Genomic DNA, 23,801 nt, shown 5'->3' with positions numbered 1-23,801 from the left:
TGATCTTGGGACTTGGTGATTGTCCTGCTGCACGTATGGTGGCTATTCTTTATGCAGGCTAATGCCCAATAGAAAACATGTGTAGAGTGGGAGCAGGTCCACATCAGGTCTCTTCCGTTCTGACAAATGGTGGCTCCCCACCATCTCTCCCTCTGATCTGCCAGTTGGGTCTTGCTGTCCTCTTCCTCAGCTAATGTGAATGAGATAATGGCCATAATACAACATAATATCACATAGAAAATATACAATTTGAAGGCCTGTGAAAAAAAAGTCTCACAAGTCCATGCCTACTTTAAAAAAAAAGGGTAGGGTAGGAGCCGATGCAAGCTTTATATCATAGAGTGGAATTTTTCTAAGGTGACTCTTTATCCCATTTCATTACACATTAATGTGCACATTGATGCCATCACTATGGATCTTTAGCAGGCTGAGCAGTTAGTTCCACAGTAAATCCACAATAGTTGGCACCTGTGTGTCCGCGATCCATTGGTCGCACTACGTAATCCTGACTCAAACATCCTAGTTGCATCTTACACCTCTCTGCAGTCTGCCTAGATATTAACTATTGGTGCTGCTAAACAGCCAGGATTGGCCGGCTGGCAAAGCGTCCACACCAAGAGGAACCCAATAGGAATCAGGTATCACACAATAAAAGACCGCTGGCTAACCTTGATTGATCCTTCAATGGGAATCATTGTTTCACGACGTGAATGCGATGTGAATGACGACTTGAATGCGACCATGACTGTTGAGAAAAACTTAATTTTATATCAGTGATTGGACAGTCTCTGGTGATGTCATTCCAGGAAGATGGCAACTGACGTCTCTCATTGTAGCCAATCAGCAGGAAACATCGACCGCTATAACCCATGGTTCTCTAGAGAGGGTGCTGTTCCTTTTATTCGATTTTAGTGTATTATTTGACCTTTATTTTACAAGGTAAGTATGATTGAAATTACAAATCTATTTCAAGAGAGACCTGGCAAAGAACACATTAATTAAACAAAAGGAGCCAGCCTGCATCTGCTTTTCCTAGCCCTCGCCAAGGCAATATCCCTGTCTTAAAGTCAGGGAGACCCAGGGGTTTTCTCGGGTATTAGCTGTTTGAATATGCTTGAATAAGAGCGTGTTTAACCATAATGCAACAAAACAACCTTCCTAGAAGGAGGTCCAAGCCAGTTCCCTGATGCCAAGGGGTGAGGTCCTGCCTCAGCTATAGTGGGACAGGTAATGAAGAAAGGCTTGTTCACGGAAATGCTTCCGATAACGGATCATCTGTGGTCCACGGAAGCATTTCTAGCTGCTGCTAGGATGCGGGGATCCCTCAAGTCATAAGAAATACCTGAGAATTTATGAGGGGCAACTGTACACATTTGGAACTGAACTTTCAATCAATTGTGTCAGAATAACAGAGATACAGATAGATCTAAACCCTGTCTGTGATAGCAGGCACTCCAAACGAGCAGACAGCCAATCCAAAGGATGACCGAGATTGGGAAGCCGGTCTCAATTAAAATCTCCGGCAAGAAGGCCTCACTGAAATGAACCGTGGGCAAATATTGGCTTAATAAGTATAAGGTCTCAGCGGAGCTGTATATATATATATATATATATATAGCAACCTATAAATGTGATAGATTGTCCCCCGAGCTCCAGCATCATTGCTAGAAGTTCGAAATGCTTACTGATGAACAATGTGGTTATGATTCTAGACATGGTATCCCTTAATTGCAATATCTAGAACGGATTTACAAGGCCATGTTTATGACACTATGGGGATGTCAGTGTCAGATGGATGGGCCCAAATACTAATGGAAACCATGGCTTGGTTGCTCTTTAATGGCTGTCACTGGCAGGGAGCTCTCTGTGTACTTGTGTCCCCTCCTGTCCTCCCAAGGTCCCAGTTAAGTGCTCCTTGGTTTGGAAGTAGTTTTACTCCATGTCCTCTGGTTGGATTTGGCATGTTTGAATTTAAACAAACATCCAGCCAGTAGTGTAAAACTAACTATAAAAACAAGCCATGATATAGGCAAGGCATGTTAAAAGTTACATGTTTACATGGTAACTAATCATATAAAGAGAGTGTGCCTTCTTATAAGGTCAATTCCACCGGCATCGGCTGTTGGAACTCAAACTCACAAACCTCCACCGAACTGATTCAAACAATCAAGAACAGGTCATGCTTTGACATGATGGATTGTTTGTAAAGGATTATTAATATAACAATATGTTTCATCAAATGATAAATGTGACACCCACGTATATGTGAAATAAAAAGCTTCATAATCTCTCTCTGTTATATCATGAATAATGCATTAGAAGTCATGCTGATAATTCTTCTTGTGATTCCTCCAAACGCCTGAAATAATGTTTCAGTAATGATGTGGTTGTAGGTCCTCTGTTAGCTGTCTGGCCAATCATAATATTGTATGATATATATATATATATATATATGCACTAGGTCTGCTGAATGTAAATCCTTTATTCATTTATATGGGACTGTTTGCCTGGGTATTATCTCTACTATACAATGTCTGCCGTGCTTTATTTACATTTTTGCACTCATTAAAAAGCTGGCCAGGGCGTACTGTTTGGTAAACTCAACAAAGTGTTCAATTCCCCTGAATAACGAAATATAGATAAATAGGAACATTAATTGAGGCCTTACAATATGCAAGCGCTGACTACTTGACTTAAGGAAAAAAGGGCAATAGAGAAGCTCCATTGTGCACCGTTCATTTAGAACAAAAATACAGACATAATAAATGCTTTCATGTGCATTTTCACACATTTTCACTGGAGCCGTGCTCCAGAGCACTTAAGGTTTGTTCAGTTTTACGCAAATGCTACTAATTCTGATTATCAATTAGAATGGTCCTTGGCAGTCTAGGCAGTCACACATAGCACATGCTCACACACACACACACACACACACACACACACACACACACACACAGGCACACACACACACACACACACACACGCACACACACTTACACAAATGCACACACCTGCATTTGCTAAGACTACATATTTGCTTTCAACGTGACCGTTCAGCAGACTGCTCAGTGCTAACCGCTCACTGCTGAAGGGGTGAGTAACAATGAAAACAGGAGTTGAAGGTTGGAAACAGTCGTTTTTATTATCCAGGGTCAAAGCTGCCTTGGTGATATATGTTTTTCTCGAGTGACCATTTGAAGAATTGGTCCAATACTTCACCAAGTCTCACTTCTTAAAATGTTGATTGTTAACAGGTATTTTGAGAGAGCTCTAGTGAATGCACTCAGCTAAAAAGCAGCTTCACATTCACTGTAAGGTAACGCTTACAGTGAATACAGTGAATAGCAACATTTTTTCTCGAGTGAGTTTTATATTTTATTATATATTTACATTGGATATTTCATTTGAATAATTCGTTTTCATCATATCATTGTAGCAATCAATAAAATGAATACAAATCACAAAAATCCAATCGAATCAAGGTGTTAATTGCATAGCCTATAACCTAATAGGGACATGACAAAAATTATAAGACAAAAATGGCCCTGGAAACGTGAGACATGCACGGTGCAGACATTGAGAAACTTCTTAAAAAAATATCTCTGTGCTGAAACGACGATGGATGTCTGAAAAAGAAATCCCATTTTCTATATATTATATAAAGGGCTGTATGTAACAGAATATATATATATATATATATATATAGCCTGTCTATATGGAAGAGGGCTTCTATCTGGCTCAGCCTACGGCTGGGAAGGGCGACATTGCGTCTTATTGCCGGTGCGGTTGTCACCAGCTAATAATTGTGCTTGGATCAGGTGCGACCCATGCGCTGGATGGAATGAGCGGCCGGCTGCTATGAATGATGCTGGCAGCTGGAAGAGTCATTTCCACCCCGCTACTTGGCGTGCCTTGCACACCTGCTGCAAATTAATTTACTGACAGAATGGATGAGGTGACACCATAGGGTGAGTCGGGTCGGATGCCAAACACGCCGAAAGAGAAGGGGGGAGATTAGCTTTAGGGTAGGCTATTTGGGGAAGAAACAAGACTCACACAGAGCGAAATGACCCAGCTTTGAGTTAGAATGATGAATTGTGTTGAAGAAGGAGTGGTCTATGTTTGAATAGTATTAGATCTATAATTAGATTATCAGATCTATGCATCTGTTACTTCTTTAGAACTCAAGAGATGGGCTCCCCCTCTAAACAGGTGTAGCCCACAGATGTTGGCCTCTAGATATTTCCATGTTATTGCTTTGTGTAAGCAGATTTTTTTTTGTAAGACAAAACGCCATTTAAAAATAAACACTGTTGCAGGTAGATATTTCTCCTGAGTAAACATAAACAACAAACAGCGGTGTTTATCTTCCTTCCGGACCGTGGATCCTTAAAGACATACCCAAGCCGAGTAAAAACTACTTTATTCTTTCATTCTCATCAGATGGAAACCTTGAAAAATGTTGCACTAGTAAACATGTTGATCTTTAGAAATCTCCCTTAGAAACTTGTGATGCACAGATTAGTGAGGTGGTCCACAGTGAACATGGGATCAACATAAGTGGGAAGGGAAGAAATTACTCAAGCCTACATGCCCTGACAATAATAATGATAATACCAAGATAAAATAATACAGAAGTATATGCATAAGTCAACCCATGTTCTGTAAATGGAACAAAATAAACCATGCTCTATGGTGGGCTAAGCTGCGATGGTCAGAACAAGTTGGACTTTGCTAAACATCCTGGGTATATTTTGTGAAAAGTTTTTCTTAACTTTGGTAGCCATGGTAGCAGTGAGCATCTATGTATGTACTGTATATGCCTGTAAATATTTGCACACATATATGTGTGTGTGTGTGTGTATGTGTGTGTGTGTGTCTCTGAGTGTGTGTAGTTATCGATGTAGTTACCAATACATATAGCCCTTTGCACACCCTAAACGGTGAAACAGCTCTTTCTTTATCTAATCTTGTATTTATATTGTATGAAAAATTTATGAGTACGTAGATCTGCGGTGATATCAGAGTATGTAACCATGGTAACTGGTCTGTATTCTGTTAAAGCTGTCAGTTTTACATCTCCTAGCAACAGGATTTAGGACACCCTGTAATATTCATGTGAAGGATAACTATAATAATTAAATCTCTCTTTTTAATTTAAACTAGATCTTCTCTGTACAAATACATAGTTACACACATTGGCACCCCAATTACTTTGTCTTCATCAATCTATATAAAGTATTTACAATATATTCTGCGGTGCGAATGTATAACAGGATATAGGCCTTTACATTGTTGTTTTTTCAGGTAGATGATTTACAATTTACCAAACATCCTGTAAATCGTTCTATGGAAGAAGCAGATGGCATGTAATTGATCTCTTAAATCAATATATTCAAAATGACATCTACATTATGTTTCAGGTGGTGAGTAAATTGTTGAGTTTGGGTCAAACTCGTGGTCAAAAAAGTAACAGTCAAAATGTTAAGAGGTTTTGTCCAAATTGATTGATTTCAATCAGAATATATTTTCTTTCTCATTTCTCAAATAAAAATGCCATACATTTGCTGCTTATCATCTCTAAAATGCAAATATTTGCATACTTGGCTGCTCAAAAGACAAATGTATGGCATCGCTTTGGGCTTTTGGAATTTGATAGACCTAATTAATTTATTAATCAACTCAAACAATGGCTATATTCATTGACACGGATGCAGGTATCATACGTAGCTGTTGGCAGGCCTCTTCCTATATCCCACCAAAGCTCGTTCCATAAATGTAAGAACCTTCCTTAAATGTGACACCATTCCCAATTTCCCCAAAGGTATTTTCACAAAACATGCTTAGACATGACCGTGGACTGATATGTCGATGCGGCTGACGGAGGTCAGCTGAAACAAGCTATAATCATGAAACAAACACAATGTTGTACGATTGTCATCAGGATATGTCTTCGTGAAGCCAGTCAGGTTACTCAAGGGTGCAGCTAATAACCTATATCCAGTCTGTACAACTCAGGGGAAGCGACGTTAGCCATGGCAGCCACACGATGTTCAGCGATCGTGTTCCCTGGAGACGAGGGAGTGTTCCAACTTCTGATTTATTCAGGAGGTCTGGAGTCTCTTGTGATGGGTTCAGACCGTGTGGAGAGGGCTTTTCATGTACTGAGGACCAGGTTCACACAACGTTAGGGCCCGCGGGTCCCAAAAGTTCTTCCTTTCTCTTGATCGCCACTTATCTTGGATTTAAATGAACACACCTTCAAGGCTACCAGACATCCATGTGGGGAATTTGCCATACCCAGGTTTCTTTTCAAATAAAGACAGTCTGTAAAATACAGACTCACAATGTGGTTTGTTCAACCGACAACAAGCACAGTTAGACTATACCTAATTTGTCTTTTAGGAATGGTATCAAAACTACGCATCTCTGGACCTTTCCAATAAATAACATGAAGAGAATCTTTTTGGTTTGTCTTTTTTTCTTTTTCTATCCCTCATTTGGAGTCTGTTTGTGTGTGTATGCATGTGTGTGTCTGTGTGTGTGCGTGTGCGTGTGCCTGTGTTTGTCCGTGTGCATAAATACAAACTTGGAGGATGTTTGCAGAATGATGTACTCATGTCTCTGTGTCTGTGTTTGTGTGCGTGTGTGTGTGTGTGTGTGTCTGGCGCGCATGCTTACGTGCATGTATTTGAGGGCATGTGTATGAGTGTGTGTGTGTGTGTGTGTGTGCACGCCCCCCCCCCCATGTGTTCAGACGATGCTGCGAGAACCGCTGGAGTTGCGGCGGCGGCTGAAGGGCAGGGTGTGGTGCAGGGGGGTGGGCGAGTCGGGGGGGCAGAACTGGTGGGGGTGGTTGTAGGGAGGCGGCGGAGGGGGCAGAGGAGGCTGGGGACCGTCCCCCGTGTCGCGGACGCGCACCGGGGTGGACATGGCGGACTGGATGAGGCGGTGGGAGGCGGGCGTCTGGCTCAGGAAGGCCTCCATGCGGCCGCGCCCGCTTTGGTCCACCACGATCACCTTGACGATCTGCTGGCACTGGATGAGGGTCTCCGGGCGGAGCTCCCCGGGCTGGGCGGGGCCGAGCAGGGCCGGGGGCGCGGCCAGCGCCAGCGCGGTGGACTCAATGCTGGGCTGGCTCAGTTGGTATGTCTGCAGCCTGTTGTGAATTGACACCTAGTTTAGGAACAGTCAGAGAACGCACGGGGAGTTACCAGCCTGGACGCAGCCTCTTCGCAGCCCCCTGGGGACACAGGGCGGGCAGCATGCCCGGCGTGCAAGGGAAGCACAGGCAGAGAGACAGGCGCACAGGCAGAGAGACAGGCGCACAGGCAGAGAGACAGGTGCACAGGCAGAGAGACAGGGCGCACAGGCGGAGAGACAGGTGCACAGGCGGAGAGACAGGGCGTTCAGGCGGAGAGACAGGGCGCACAGGCGGAGAGACAGGGCGCACAGGCGGAGAGACAGGCGCACAGGCAGAGAGACGGTGCAGCGTGCGTACGCACACAGACACGCACCACCGGACGCACTAGCAGACACCAGCACAGCAAACACACAACAGCCCTTTGAGACGGGGGAGGGCCTGAGACCAGGTGTGTGTGTGGGTGTGTGTGTGTGCGTGTGTGTGTGTGTGCGTGTGTGTGTGTGTGTGTGTGTGTGTGTGTGCGTTTGCGTGTGTGTGTGTGTGGAGTGCGTTTGCGCATGCGTGTGTGCATGTGTGTGTGCGTGTGCGTGTGTGTGGAGTGAGATTGCGTGTGTGTATGTGGAGTGCGTTTGTGTGTGTATGTGTGTGCGTGTGTGTGTGTAAAGGTGCATTGTGGGGCAACGGGGCAATAGGCGCTGGGGGAGGAAGGGGTGTGTGGGGTCAGGGGGAGGGGAGGGACACTGAGTGGTGCCCCCCCACCGAGGGTCACACCGCCAGGGGCCACACGGCCCCTGGCGCAGGGCAGCGGGGGGAGGAGAGGCCAGCTGGGAGGTTAGGAACCAGCTCCTGGGACTGGGAGAGGGCTGGGATCAGAGGCACGCACGCACACACGCACGCACGCACGCACGCACACACACAGACACGCATACACACACACACACACACACACACTCACACACACAGACGCACACACACACACACACACTCACATGCACGCACACACACACTCACACGCACGCACACACACACTCACATGCACACACACACACACACACACACACACACACACACACACACAGACGCACACACACACACACACACACACACACACACACACTCACTCACTCACTCACTCACTCACTCACACTCACACACACACTTGTTGGTATCAGCTTATTTGGAAGTTCCAATCAGAGGAGGCTAAGCTAACGAGAAGGTTGCTAAGCTCACGGGGGCGTTGCTCAGCTAACGACCGTTGCTAAGCTAACGGGGGCGTTGCTCAGCTAACGGGCGTTGCTAAGCTAACGGGGCGTTGCTAAGATAATGGGGGGCTGTTTAGTCACTGAGGGTGTTGCTAAAAAAAGTCGTTGCTAAACTGACAAGGGTGTTTGCTAAGCTAATGGGAATGTTGTTTAGTTCATGAGGGGTTGCTCAGCTAACAAGGGTGTTGCTAAGCTTACTTAGCTTTGCCAAACCAACGAGGATGTTGCTAAGCTAACGGGGGTGCTTCTAAACTAACGAGGGAGATGCTAAGCTAAAGAGGGTGCTGCTAAGCTAACAGAGGGTTGCTGCTAAGCTAACAGAGGTGCTAAGCTAACAGAGGGTTGCTGCTAAGCTAACAGAGGTGCTAAGCTAACAGAGGGGTGCTGCTAAGCTAACAGAGGGGTGCTGCTAAGCTAACAGAGCTGCTAAGCTAACAGAGGGGTGCTGCTAAGCTAACAAATGTGCTAAGCTAACAGAGGGTTGCTGCTAAGCTAACAGAGGTGCTAAGCTAACAGAGGGTTGCTGCTAAGCTAACAGAGGTGCTAAGCTAACAGAGGGGTGCTAAGCTAACAGAGGGGTGCTGCTAAGCTAACAGAGGGGTGCTGCTAAGCTAACAGAGGTGCTAAGCTAACAGAGGGTTGCTGCTAAGCTAACAGAGGTGCTAAGCTAACAGAGGGGTGCTAAGCTAACAGAGGGGTGCTGCTAAGCTAACAGAGGGGTGCTGCTAAGCTAACAGAGATGCTAAGCTAACAGAGGGTTGCTGCTAAGCTAACAGAGGTGCTAAGCTAACAGAGGGGTGCTAAGCTAACAGAGGGGTGCTGCTAAGCTAACAGAGGGTTGCTGCTAAGCTAACAGAGGTGCTAAGCTAACAGAGGGGTGCTAGGCTAACAGAGGGGTGCTGCTAAGCTAACAGAGGGTTGCTGCTAAGCTAACAGAGGTGCTAAGCTAACAGAGGGGTGCTAAGCTAACAGAGGGGTGCTGCTAAGCTAACAGAGGGTTGCTGCTAAGCTAACAGAGGTGCTAAGCTAACAGAGGGTTGCTCCGTCAGCGAGGGGTTGCCCGTGCTTCCCAGCGCGGCGGACGTCGGATGAGGACGGAGCAGGCGGCGCCCTGTGCTGGGCGTGGGGCCCGAGGGGGCCAGGCCCCGGCCCCCTGCTGACGCTCACCCCCTTCATCCCCTCTGTATCCCGGGCTCCTCAGAGCGGGCGAATGGGTGGGAGAGTGGGGGGTGGGGGGCCTCGGGCAGGGCTCTTATAAAGCCAAGCGTATCAAAGCACTACAGCACTACCCCGCCCCCCCCCCCCCCCCAGCCTACATGCACAAGCATGCCGGGCTGAATGGAAGACATAAAAAAGACACTTACCTGAAAGAGGAAGAGGAAGAGAGAGGGGGAGAGCGAGGGGGGGGAGAACAGTGGGAGAGAGACAGGGGGGGGGGCGGTGAGGGAGGAAGACAGAAAGGAGGGAAAAAAGAGAGAGGGATAGATAGAAAGGGAGAGAGGGCATGTGAGTTCCACTCACCTCTACTGTGTTGTTATTTCCTGTCACATCCTGTTGGACTGTGGGATAAGTAGTTGTATTTATTAGTTATTCTATTTCTACAGATATGTGAACACAACTTAACTGGGCTGTTAAAGTGAAACGTACAAGCTTCCTGCGCTCTCTCTCTCTCTCTCTAATCTTTTCATTCTGATGCCTGCGTAAGAAACCTCCTTCTCTCTCTGTCTCTACGGCTGTGGTCGTGTCCCGCTCTACGCTCGGCCCCCGGTGGATTCCCCGCCTCTTGTTTATTTCAGCGCAAAGCGGTGACAACGTGCAGTACCTAGAGCCGAGCTGTGGCCTGCGTGTGCGTCCAATTGGCCCCCGTTGGAGTGCGCGGTGTGCAGCTGGATGCCCTGCTGCCGGTCCATCTCCCCTGGAGGAACACACAGGAACACACCGCGGTCAGGACTCAGGACAGACCTGGGAGCGTCATTAGGGGTAACGTTATTAACGCTAACCGCTGCCTTTACCTTTATTCCATTCAAACAGACTTTTTTTTCATGAAAAAAGGGAAAATCTCATTATCTCATCTCCCCCGTCACAGCCCGCAGTAATTTAAAGAAAATCCCTTTTTTCTATTCCATTTTTACTTTTTTTACATTTAATGGAATCGCACTGTCAAGCTTGATGATTTTCTTAAGTGAGAGAGTTATGCTTCCTTCGGCTGCAGTCTGCAACCTCAACTTAGTTTCTTGAGATCCCTGAGAAGGTCGACCATTGACGTCGTTGGTCCAACACAGGCGGATCCCGAACCAACGATGTCAACCGTCCACCTTTCCGGGATTGGTCTCAGGTGTCGATGCAACGATTCACACTGCGTGTACGAAGCAGCTACTCTCGTACGTTCTCCAAAACAAGAGAAGGTGTCTGCGGTTCCTGAATGCATCATCAGTCATCGCCATCCTCAAAATATGCCTTTCAACGAGGGGGTTTGAACTCCCCGGCCCCTGCCAGCTGTTCCTCGGTGGTCCTCCACCTACATTGGATGTGGATCTGTTCCATCTCGTTGACCTCGGTGATGGACTCCCGGAGCTCCTCTGCGAACCTCCGGAGCTCCTCTCCGCTGGGCGAGCAGAAGCTCACCAGCTGCTTCTTCTCCGAGGTGAAGGGGCTCAGCATAGTGATTCCGTGGGCGTAGTCTAGGGGAGGGATGGGGGGGAGAGAGGCTTAGGTCTAAGTGTGATTGGATAGCGTCCCTTCCGCCCTGGCTCCGCGTCCTGCCAAACCCTGTGTTTTACGCCGGCTCCCTGTGAGCTGTGTGCTTCGGTTAACCGTCCCACGGGGAAAACGCTTAAATAGAAGCTAACGAGAAAATGAAGAAGAGGAGGGCAAGAAGAACAACAGCCGCAAGGAGAAGGAACACCAAGTTATTTTTTTCGTGACGATCAATTTGAAAAAGCAATATCGGAAAACGTGTAACTGAAACGGATAATCTGTCCTCAGAGATCCCTCCCTCCATCCGCCATCTCCCACACTTTCCAAGAGTCCGCCCCCAGGCGTCCGTGAGATGAGAACACCTGGGAACAAGGTTAGAGAGGCACCGGCACCACCACCTCCACCACCACAAGCAGCTCCACCACCAGCATCACCACCACCACCACCAACACCACCACCACCACCACCAACACCACCACCACCACCACAAGCAGCTCCACCACCACCAGCACCACCACCACCACCACCACCGCCACCACCACCACCACCGCCACCACCAGCAGCAGCACCACCACTACCACCACCTCCACCACCACCACCACCACCACCGCCACCACCACCACCACCACCACCACCACCACCTCCATCACCACCACCACCTCCACCACCACCACCACCACCACAAGCAGCTCCACCACCACCACCACCACCACCACCACCACCACCACCACCGCCACCACCAGCAGCAGCACCACCACTACCACCACCACCACCACCACCACCACCACCACCACCACCTCCATCACCACCACCACCACCACCACCACCACCTCCATCACCACCACCTCCACCACCACCACCACCACCACCACCACCTCCACCACCACCACCACCACCACCACCTCCATCACCACCACCACCGCCACCACCACCGCCACCACCACCACCACCACCGCCACCACCGCCACCACCACCACCACCCCCACCACCGCCAACACTGCCACCACTACCAGCACCACCAGAACCACCCCCACCACCACCACCACCAACACCACCACCAACACCACCAGCACCACAGCGGCGCAAACCAGATTCCATCACAGACCGTATCCAAAAGCAAATGACAGGTTTTCGGGTCGGTGCACCTCTTTTCTGAAGTCAGAAGTCGTTTTAAAGCTTAATGCGCTTCGATTGTTTTTGCCCCTGGCGCCGCTGTGATAACTCCTGACTCACAGGAACGATATGCTATTTCCTCTCCAGAAACCATTACAGCTGACCAGTAGCAGTAGCATCGTGCTTACACTCGTTGCTGAAGAGGTGGAACTGCATGCCCAGCAGGCCCATGGCCTTGCAGAAAGTGTAGGAGGCTGAACTCTTCTTCTTAGGACACAGCTTCAGGATCTGTGGAGCAGATCCAGCAGAACAACGCTAAGAATGCTGATGCAAGAAGAACAACAATAGACTGTGACTGTAGACCATGGCTTCACCTCTGGTCTATCGCCTTCTAAATGCTGTCCGGAAAACACTAGTTTCATCCCTTAGGAAACCAGGTTACGTGTTAGAATCCAATGTAAATCAACTGTTGTGATAGTCCTGAGAGAGATCAGTTATTGAACAATTCTAGCGATGTGAATCCAGAATGTAATACCTTGTCATTCTGGCAAAAATGTAAAGATTCCTCAAGCAAAGCAGGAACAGCCAGGATAACGATTAAACACACAATAACACACAATTAAAGACAGTAGAAAATATATTTGTTTGTGTTCAATGTTTTATGATGACCTCAATGTGCTTCTCTCTGTATTTCTGGTTTTCATAACACATTCAGAGGTATAAGTAAGTGATGTGGGCAAGTGTGTGTGTGTGTGTGTGTGTGTGTGTGTGTGTGTGCGTGTGTGTGCGTGCGTGTGCGTGCGTGTGCGTGTGTGTGTGTGTGTGTGTGTGCGTGCGTGTGTGTGTGTGTGAGGGGATCTTTGGCATCCGTACCAACAGCAGGTCATTGAAGAGGAACACCTCTCTCTGGAGCTGAGACAGCTTCTGTTTATGAGGCTTGTTGGCGTCAGGGACCTCAAACAGGCGACAGCAGCACACCAGTCGCCTGTGGGGCACGGCCAGGATCTAGAGGGGAAGATATCGATGGGAGGAACAGAGTGGGAGAGAGACACAGGGAGAGAGAGAGAGAGAGAGAGAGAGTGAGTGGGAGAGAGACACAGAGAGAGAGAGAGAGATTGAGTGGGAGAGAGACACAGAGAGAGAGAGAGAATGAGTGGGAGAGAGAATGAGAAATAATAGATGAGGTAGAAAGAAGACTGCACAAACAAGTGCTGACAGTGAAATGAAATAAATAAGATCAAAGAGCAAACACGCACTCATGGAGACACGCACACACACACACACACACACTCCTGAACACAATCTCACACACTCCCCACAATCACTCCCACATACACACACACACAAAAGGAAAGACACACAAACATGCATGCACTCACACATGCACACAGACTCACACACACACACACACACGCACACGCAACAGAATAATTACTAAATAGTCATGTACCCATTACTTTCTGTTGTGTTGCCAGTAATAATATCAAGGGAAAGCTTCTCTGTCTTTGAGATAACTTTCCATTTGGACGGCCGTGTGTTTCTGTAATATAATAGGCCTTTAAAATTAAATAATTTAGAAAGTTCAAAGTATTCCTGAAAATAATAGCTTACAAAGCAAACTTTAAGAGGTATGCTATAATGGACTAAGAGGTTCAAGTCACACACACAAACACACACACACACACACACACACACACACACACACACACACACACACACACATACACAAACACAAACACACACACACACACAAACACACACACAAACACACACACACGAACACACACACACAAACACACAGACACACACATACACGAGCACACACACTTGGACAAAAACACACACCACACATACACAAACACAGACACACCACACACACACACACAAACACACACACACCCACACAAACACACACACACAGACACAAACACACACAAACACACACACACACACACAGACAGTACTCACGGTCTTCAGGCCCAGGATGGACTGCTCCACGCGGCTGACGTAGGTGACGTGGTCGTCGTTGGAGCGCAGCTCTCTCTGTTGGATCCTCTCGTAGATCCCCCCCACCATCTCCCTCGGGATGTCGGCTCCGTCATCCACCCCTGTGAGGCAGCAGAGCCCGGCCCCGGGGACATGTCTCTGGTTAGTCCCCGGGACCCAACGCCCTACCCACCGGCCCCAGCAGAGGCCTGGTCCCTCCAGTCTCCACTCATTCACTGAGGGGGGGCCGAGACGGCTGAGCCTGAGCTGCCTTCAACGCCTTAAAGAGTGTCCCCCACTGTTGATGGAGCTGGAATCATCACAGGTTACAGCTGTTATTATTATCAAATTTTTATTTTATTCTATTATTTATTTCATTTCCTGTTTGTGTTTCTTTTACACTTTTTATTTTCTGTATGGCGTTGTTGAGGAGATTCAAGGGTTTAATTGCCAGCGACTGCTGCTGTAGTTGTTGTGCTTGAATCTTGAATCCTGAAGGTTGTTCAGACTTTGTAGCCAATCACGTTTCTTATATGTGGCCATATGGCAGCGTTAGCAGCCTGAAGATGTAACCTTGAGGGCTCGTCAATAAAGTCTTGAGGCTTTATGGCCCTATGTCTACTGAGGTAGTGGAGGAATCCCTAAAACACTTCCTGCTAGGCTGATGTACCCTGGGCCCCCAAGGCGATTTGGCGGCCGATTAGGCTGCTTGTTGAGCAGCTTGTCTCGCCGTCTGGCGTACTGAACTGCTTGTCTAGCAGCTTAAGCCAATTTGACAATTGCAGCAGTGGGTAAAGTGGTGAAGTGAAGGGGAACATCTGGAGATTCAGGCAGGTAGGGCGAGTCAAATCTCTAGACGGACAATTGGAGGGCAGCCATACCCGGTCTAGCAGACAACATGGAGGCACCACGGCCACGAAGACGAAGAGGAAGGCCCGCACCAAGGACAAGACACCGGTTCAATACGGACAGTCAGAAGTCAACCCCAGTAGCATGTGGATAAGGAACGCCGCCAAGGGTGCATGTTAATTAAATGAACAGCAGCCAATACAATCATTCAGACCGCCGAGAACAGAAAGCCTCCTCATACAAGAAGGCACGCAAACCACCGAGGGTAATTAAATCAGTAGCTGAGGAGGGCAAGGGCAAAACAAAGACACAACACTGATAACCACCGTGCCAGGAACGCACCGTGATTTCAATAGGCCTCCGAAGAGATCACATGACGTCTGTGATCTCTACGGGGGGGGGGGGGGCATTATGAGCCAGCAGAGAATACTTGATCCTTTCAGGAATTGGTCATTGGCCGAGTGAGTTTTGGGTTTGTCAAATCCATAGAAAACCTAATCATTTGGATAAAAGTTGATGGGTTTCTTAAAATGTCATCTGACATATGAAAGCAATAGAGGTCATACGCTATGACCTTTCATTCCGATGGTGGAATACAAATAGCCCTTTGGCAAAGTGTTACATTCTAAAACTTTAATCTGCTTCACCTAAGCTCTCTTTTCATCCCTTAATGCACATTTTTCGTGCTTTAGTGTGTGTGTGTGTGTGTGTGTGTGTGTGTGTGTGTGTGTGTGTGCATGCGGGCATGTCTGTCTGTGTGTGTGCGTGTGTGAGTTTGCATATGAGCATCAGGGCACTATAAATAATGCGTGTCAGAAAAGCACTTGCCATAAATGTTGGAACATGTCTACAACTCATTATACTACCTTTTCCCTCTGAGGCTCTTCGCAGCCTCTCCTTGAAACTCCATTTAGATGCTGATACAGACACACGCACAGCACATGCGCACGCACACGTGCACGCACACGTGCACGCACACGTGCGATCCTTCCGTCTCCCCTCCTCCACTCCTTTGATTGTGCAGAGTGCACGGAGGAGAACCTCAGAAACACAACGTCTCTTTGGTCCACCTCCCAAACGCTGCTCCCGTCTCCCCTCATCTCCGGTCTGCCTGCCTGTCGGCTCGTCTTGTCTCTCGTTCTTTCCGTTGTTTTTCATAACATTTTATGTATTTATTCTGTATTATTCATCTGTTTTGGACATTTTTGGAAGCCGTTGTGTGGGATTTTCTATGCTAAGTTGCAGCCCTGAAGACCTGTTTTGAAAACACATTGTATTCCTCATCTGTTCTGAGCCTCTGGAGGGACCTTCTCTCTCTCTCTCTCTCTCTCTCTCTCTCTTTTTCTCTCTCTCTCTCTCTCTCTCCCTCTCTCTCTCTCTCCCTCTCGCTCTCTCTCTCTCGTTCACTCTCTCTCTCTCTCTCCAGCTTTATTTCTATCTGTATATCCATCTCTATCCCTCTCTTACTCTCTGTCTCTCGCTCTGTCTCTCTCACACAGTCTCTACTCTCTCGCTCTCTGCCTTTCTTTCGGTCTCTCTCTCTGCTCCTGATGTTTACATTCATCAAACTCCCCACAATCCTCTCCCGCTCCTTCTTCATCTCTTTGTGTCTTCATCATTTTTAGTCAATTCAATAAAAACATTGATAATTAAAAATGAATTTTAAATATGATTTAAAAGAAGACGCAATCGTTTAAAATGCAATCCTTAAAAATAAGCGTACGACAATATAAACAGCTCCCTGTCTCTTACACACACACACACACACACACACACCTGTATTTGTGATGAATGGTCTCATTCTCCACTTTCCTCTTTCTCCTCAGCCCCATTTCTCTCTGTATCACTCGTTCTCCTTCTGTATGTGTCTCTCTCTCTCATATTCCCTATACATGTCTCTCTCTGACTCTCACACTCCCTCAAAATATGCCTCCCACGCTCTCTGCGTGGTACACGTGGGAACAGATCCACACAGAGCAGGCGTCCACGGGGCCACTGACCTCGGAGGTTGCGTATGAAGTCGTCCAGACCCATCTTGCGCTGGGGCTTGATGTTGGGAGAGTACATGTCAGTGTTGAGGAGGACCACGGCGAAGGCCAGGATGAAGATGGTATCTGGGTTGTGGAACTGCTGAACCACATCTGGATTACACATGCAGTACCTCTGGCTGCCGGACGACAACAACAACAACAACAACAACTGGGTTACACACCTAATGTAAGAACACACAATAAAATTAAAGTAACAAAAATACAGGAATACTTAAGCATGCTTGTCATAATTGAATTTGATATCTATATATTTAAACCCATCTGCCTCATTTTCCAGAAGACCTGAGTAAACCATTATATAGTATTTATCCCCTCCAGTTCTTCTCCTCATTACGCACAAGAGGGGAGCATCGGGACTTCCATCACTGCAATCACTCCAGAGAACATGGAAGAACCCCCTAACACACACACACACGCAAACACGCACACACACGCACACTCATGCATACACGCACACACACAGACACACACACACACGCACACACGCACGCGCACACACACACACACACACACACACACACACACACACACACAAGCAAGCACAGGAGAAAGGAACAGCACTACTGCTAGCTGAAGTCACATGACGTACTCAAGAAATCAGGAACAGTGTGGCAACGATGCCTCCTCCTGTTTAGTAAAATAATGCGATATTGAAGATATTTGCATGTATGTATTCAAAAGAATAATGTAAATTGCAAGTGCCTTTAAATACAGTAAACAGGCTGTGATGCCCAGTTGCATTTGTTTATTGCTTATTTATTTTATAAAAAATGTATTAGGATTTTTTTAATCTGTCGCATTCAATCCACTTTTATGAGTAATTGTGGGAACATTGGTACATATTACATGTCCAACGGTGATTCCTTCATTGGGTATAGCATTATAGTTTTAATCCCCGACTTCTAATGCAACGACCCGTAAAAGAAGAAATACAACGTTGCTACGCAACAAAGGCAATCTCCATGAGGCGGGAAGCTCTTGACAGGGGCGCGTCACTTAGCCCGGGCGCTCTGTCTGCGGGCAGGAGACCTGCTCTCATCCCTGCCCAAGGTGACTCCCCGTCCCCATCGCTCTTCCTGTCACCAGTAGACCCACACACACTCACTCACGGCACTACTGTAGCAGGGCGCCTTCATCTGCCCCTGCAGAGCCGTCCCGCTGACACCGGGACTGGCTTGCCTTCTGAAAGAGCAGAGTCATAGCTGTCTACGCGGATGTCAATGAATGACAACGAATGACAACGCCACGGGAATGATTAGCATTCAGGTCGCTTTCATCGTAAGGTTTGGGGGTGGTGAGGGCAGCATAGCCTCGTCTCTGAGAATGTCATACGTCATCGGGGATAAAGTGGGAGACAACACGCATCCAGTGCAGTGGACCGTCTCTGTGCGCATTACATGCAAACTAATTGCCCTCGCTGTACTTATTGAACAGCTCATCCATCTTAGCGGGCTGCTACTAATCTATGCATGGATGCATGGCGCAGCACGTACCCCGCGCGGTGCGGTGTGCACGATGGAAGGGTGGGTCGTATGCTACTTAATGTTCGCAGTGAGTCACTGTTTCTGACAACAGGACAGAAAGACAGACGTAGTGGATGGGAGGACTACGGATTGGTGACATACACGCGAGTACACACACGCCCGCACCCACACACGCACGCACACATGCACACACACGCACGCACACACACGGACTCACGCACGCACGCACACGCACGCATCCATCCATGCACGCACGCACACACACACACAGATACCTAATTGGCCTTTTCCGCATTGCCAGCTTCATCACCTCTAGTCTCCGGAACATTCTAGACCATCCGCGCTGTCACCTATCCCTCTTCATGGCTCAGAAGTGCGGCAAGTAATGGAGGGCGAAAACATCTTACGCAACCTCTTTCAAATAAACATTTTGTTTGGGTTCTCCTGAGCTCACATCTGGGTCTTTCTAGTTGAATGCCAGTTGGCACAACTGCAGAGATTGATGAAATATCTACAGATAGCAGGCTTCACAGCACACTTGGATGTCATAACAGCCGTTACATAAGCGACATGAAACAGAGGCCTGGCCCCACTGTTAAAAACATGCTCTACTCTGACTTGAGTACAGTAATGAATTAGTCATCTCTAAGCACATGATGATGGCTTTAGATGTACTTTGATGCGAGTGCAACAGCGAAGGGACTAAAAGCGACGAATGAGGAACACCTTAAAAATCCCCCAGAATAGGAAGCCTTGGAATAGAATGTCTGTGATGACACCATTGCTTATATTTTCTCTTCTATCCTCTGTAATTCCATCCTCCTATTCTAGTCTCCAACAAATTGTCACTGTTGTTCAGTTGTGCTGTATGTATGTATGTATGTATGTGTCTATCTAAAATAGGTGATCGAAACCCTATTTGAACAACAAAAACCAAAACACACATCGATCTTGAAGAATTTTGACAAAAGACCAAAATGTCTTGTTGTTAAATAACTTGTTGGGACAATTGTAGAGAGCAGCATCATGCTGTTATTCATAGTAGCATAATGAATAGTAGATCATTATGCTTTTTCTTTATTAACACAATCCCTCAGAGGAACGTGTTGGTGTACATATGCAACTCAGCGGCAAGCCGATTATTTAAGGACGCTACAATATCCTTCATAGACATCGTATTCTATACACCGAGAGAGGAGCAGAACGGTTCGAGTTCTCCGGACACAGAGCTTGAGAAGAACGCCCAGCAGAGCATCAACAAAAACCAGAGGAAAACACACCAAACACTTAACCGCTGTGATGGAATGGCTGTATACGAACCAACTATTTCATTACATCTGGGAGCCCGGGGGCCAGATAGCTGGTGTTTATAGGACCTTTCAAGGACAATGCCGGGAGGATGGATGAAGGGGAGTTCACCCGGCACCGGGCGCCGTCTGCTGCAGGTGCTGCTATGCTCTAACCTGTCTCATCAGCAGCCAGCCCCGCCAAATCACCCTCGCATGTGCTGTCAGCCGCACGGCCGTCTGGCTATAGGAGGTGGAGGAGGAGGATGAGGAGGAGGAGGAGGAGAGGGGAGAGGAGGAGGAGGAGGAGGAGGAGGAGGAGGAGGAGGAGAGGGGGGAGAGGAGGAGGAGGAGGAGGAGGAGGAGGAGGAGAGGGGGGAGGAGGAGGAGGGGGAGGAGGAGGAGGAGGAGAGGGGGGAGGAGGAGGAGGAGGAGGAGGAGGAGGAGGAGAGGGGGGAGGAGGAGGAGGAGGAGGGGGAGAGGGGGGAGGAGGAGGAGGAGGAGGAGGAGGAGGAGGAGAGGGGGGAGGAGGGAGGAGGAGGAGGAGGAGGAAGGGGAGGAGGAGGAGGAGGAGGAGGGGGAGGGGGAGGAGGAGGAGGAGGAAGGGGAGGAAGAGGAGGAGGAGGAGGGGGAGGAGGAGGAGGAGGAGGAGGAGAGGGGGGAGGAGGAGGAGGAGGAAGGGGAGGAAGAGGAAGAGGAGGAGGAGGAGGAGGAGGAGGAGGAAGGGGAGGAAGAGGAAGAGGAGGAGGAGGAGGAGGAGGAGGAGGATGCGGAGGGGGGAGGAGGAGGAGGGGGGGGGCTCTGCATGGGGGCTTTGCCGTGCTCTTGAGCAAGACACACATCTCCTCCCGACGGCCGTCTCCTCCCCCCCGCCGCGGCTCGTTGTTCAGATGCGCGGGTGAAGGGGATGTCTTGTCTCACGTAGCCTGTAGAGACAGCTGTGAGCGGCGGCGGCAGCGGCTATCAGCAGCGCGGTGGCCACCGTGCGGCTCAACACGGTGTCTGCCCTCAAGGTGTTTGGCTACAGGGGGAGACTGGACTGCCACCGCAACTCAACCACGTCTGGACGACATAATGAGTCCTGTCCGTTTCTCAGAGATCCTTATCCATTCTAGACTCTAGGGGAACATGCAGGGCTCGCACACTCGGGAGGAAAAAGAGCAGAAAAACACACAATATCTGCATGTTTATAAGTGAGAAGAAAGTGACGTTGCGGCCTCGCTACACGCTACACACAGATCAAGGTGCAATCGCCTGTCTGCATAAAAGCAATAAAGACTTCCGTTGTTGGGATGATTGTGCTTTGACAACTGCACAGGAAACTGAATGTGCACTGCTTTACTAGGCTTCTTACTACCACGGATATATACACAAAAGTGAAGTAGTCGGATGAATGACGGGGCGGTTTCTACTGTATGGTTGACAGCACGGCCTGACTAGTGGCTTTTACCTCAAGGTCATAGGAGGGGGGTGGAACCACTATTTATCCCCAGTGGAACAGCATTCCCTGGACAGTATGCTCACTACTGGACCCTATCATGGCTGGCTGACAATCAGAGCTGCTTGTGGCTTTTGGCAACGCTATTGCTTAGTGACAAACATGTAAAGTTAACTAGCTCAGAGCTCAGGCCTGCATCGACATCTCTGACCACACAGGTAACATACAAGTGGACGAGAACATGTTTTATACCTAGTGTTCTTTACCATACTTTGGCATAGCATTGCGTATTTCTTTCTTTATCTAACTGTTTAGACTACTGCTTTAGTCTAGTTTTCTTTATTTCTATGCTGTTTTGCCAGAAACAAGCATTCAAATTTGCAGCGTCCCTATTGGTTCCCATCATTTCATGGGATTGATTCTGTAACACAGTGGGGAAGACGTCAGTCCTACCTGAAGGCTTCGATAAGTCTTTCCACCTTCTGAGCCTCTCCCTGAACACGAACATGAGCCTGGAACTTCCTCAAGGCCTCGTCTAGCTCCATGCCTAAGAAGTCCATCTCGTCCACCACACAGCTAGAGAGAGAAAGAGAGAGAGAGAGAGAATTATATCGTTGGGTTCTTATATGTGGGGATTTATGCTACAGCCATTGAAACCTGTGAGTGTGTATGTGTGTTTGTGTGTGTGTGTGGTGTGTGTGTGTGTGTGTGTGTGTGTGTGTGTGTGTGTGTGTCTGTGTTTTCCCAAGTGCTTATGGCAAGTCAACCTTTCCTTTATACTGATGCTTTCATTACACAAGCGCTGACCTGGAAAGACACACAAACACACCACACACAAGCACACACAGACAGACAGACACACACACACACACACACACACACACACACACACACACACACACGCACAGACACACATTCCCAAACATATCTAACACATAAAAGGTTGGCCTAAAAGCCCTGTGAAAAAGCAGGCATGCAATGACAGACAGATGAAAAGAGGCAAGTGAATTCTGGGAGGATATGATGTAATACAAAGAGCAACATGCACGGCATAGAATAGGCATAGAATAAAAAGAATGGGCTGTGTCTGTGAGCATCTCCCTGTGTATGAGAGGGAGAATTAGCAATGGTTCAAGTGCGTCTATGTATGTGTGTGTGTGTGTGTGTGTGTGTGTGCGTGTGTACACGTATGTGTGTACTTGTGTTTTGAGAGCGGTGACCTATTTCCAGCGTCTCTCTGCACAGCTCTGCGAATCATCACCCCCCCTATCCCCTCCTCATACTTCTCCCCATTCCTTGATACAGAATTGGCAAGTGTAAGAGAATTAATGATGGTGTCGTTTGACATGTGTAAAAAAAAAACATGTTTTACCAATATGTGTGCGTGCAAGTCAGCTGTCAAGTGTAGTTTGTTGGTTAGTATGTGTATGTGTTTGCCTGTATTTGTTGACGCGTATGCGTTGACGTGTATGTGTTGATGTGTAAGTGTTGGCGTGTGTGTATGTGTTGGCATGTGTGTGTGTGAGGGAAATTAAGTTTGTGTGTGCATTTGTGTGTGTGTGTGTGTGTGTGTGTGTGTGTGTGTGTGTGTGTGTGTGTGCATGTGTGCATAAGGCACAGCGACCACACAAAAGGAAAGAGAGAAAAAGCGGCCGAAAGAGAGAGATAGAGAGAGAGAGAAAGAGAGAGTGCCATAGAGAGAGAGAGAGAGTGCCATAGAGAGAGAGAGAGAGAGAATGAGAGAGAGAAAGAGATAAAGGGCCAAAGAGAGAGAGAGAGAGAGAGAGAGAGAGAAAGATAGATAGATAGATAGTGAGAGAGAGAGAGGGAGACAGATAGAAAGAGAGAAAGAGAGAGAAAAAGAGAGAGAGAACCAGAAAGCAACTGAGAGAAAGAGATGGAAATAGCAAGCGTGACGGAGCGAGGGAGAGAGAGAAAGCATTGTGTATGACATAAATAGCGATCTGCATTGAGGACTAATGTAACGTGTGTGACTGATGACACGCCCCCGGGACGTGTTGAACAGAGCGGGGGAGACTCACTCCAGGACGTCCCTGTTGAAGTGCAGCTTGCTGTTGCCCAGGAATTCTCCAATCATCTGCCGGCTCAGGCCCTTCCTCTGCAGCAGGAAGTGGGCGACGCCGATGGCCGTGTCCGGGACGAAGCCTCGCGTGATCAGGAAGTGGACACCCCTCTCTGGGTTCCTGGTGACGAGGGGATCACAGAGGTAACCACGGATCCAACCACAGATGGAACCACGTGGACAACATCAGGGATGAGGTCGATATCGTTCCTTCAGCTTTTTTTTTTTTTTTTTTGTGTATGTTTGTGCGGGCATGTGTCTGCGTGTGTCTATATGCATATGCGTGCTTGTGGCTGTGTGTGTGCGTGTGGGTGTGTGTGTGCGGGTGGGTGTGTGCGTGCGTGCGTGTGTGTGTATGCGTGTGGGTGTGTGCGTGCGTGTGTGTATGAGTGTTCGTGTGGGTGTGTG

At 48.1% G+C, this 23,801-nt stretch overlaps 1 protein-coding gene across 1 annotated transcript in view; it reads right to left on the bottom strand.

Annotated features, from left to right (window-relative positions):
• Positions 1–6,753: 6,753 nt before the first annotated feature.
• Positions 6,754–23,801, bottom strand: part of iqsec3b (IQ motif and Sec7 domain ArfGEF 3b) — a gene marked incomplete at both ends in the record, with an annotated part of 31,005 nt that continues 13,957 nt past the window's right edge. The window contains 10 exons of the mRNA XM_079742758.1: positions 6,754–7,176; positions 9,928–9,965; positions 10,229–10,321; positions 10,929–11,087; positions 12,405–12,504; positions 13,090–13,221; positions 14,185–14,324; positions 17,052–17,218; positions 21,764–21,886; positions 23,353–23,514. Of these exons, the coding sequence (XP_079598884.1) occupies positions 6,754–7,176; positions 9,928–9,965; positions 10,229–10,321; positions 10,929–11,087; positions 12,405–12,504; positions 13,090–13,221; positions 14,185–14,324; positions 17,052–17,218; positions 21,764–21,886; positions 23,353–23,514 (1,537 nt within the window). The remainder of the gene's footprint in view (positions 7,177–9,927; positions 9,966–10,228; positions 10,322–10,928; positions 11,088–12,404; positions 12,505–13,089; positions 13,222–14,184; positions 14,325–17,051; positions 17,219–21,763; positions 21,887–23,352; positions 23,515–23,801) is intronic.

Source organism: Pollachius pollachius, assembly GCF_949987615.1.
Source record: "Pollachius pollachius genome assembly, chromosome: 9".
Taxonomy (NCBI): Eukaryota; Metazoa; Chordata; class Actinopteri; order Gadiformes; family Gadidae; genus Pollachius; species Pollachius pollachius.
This window is presented reverse-complemented; position numbering and strand designations above follow the sequence as displayed.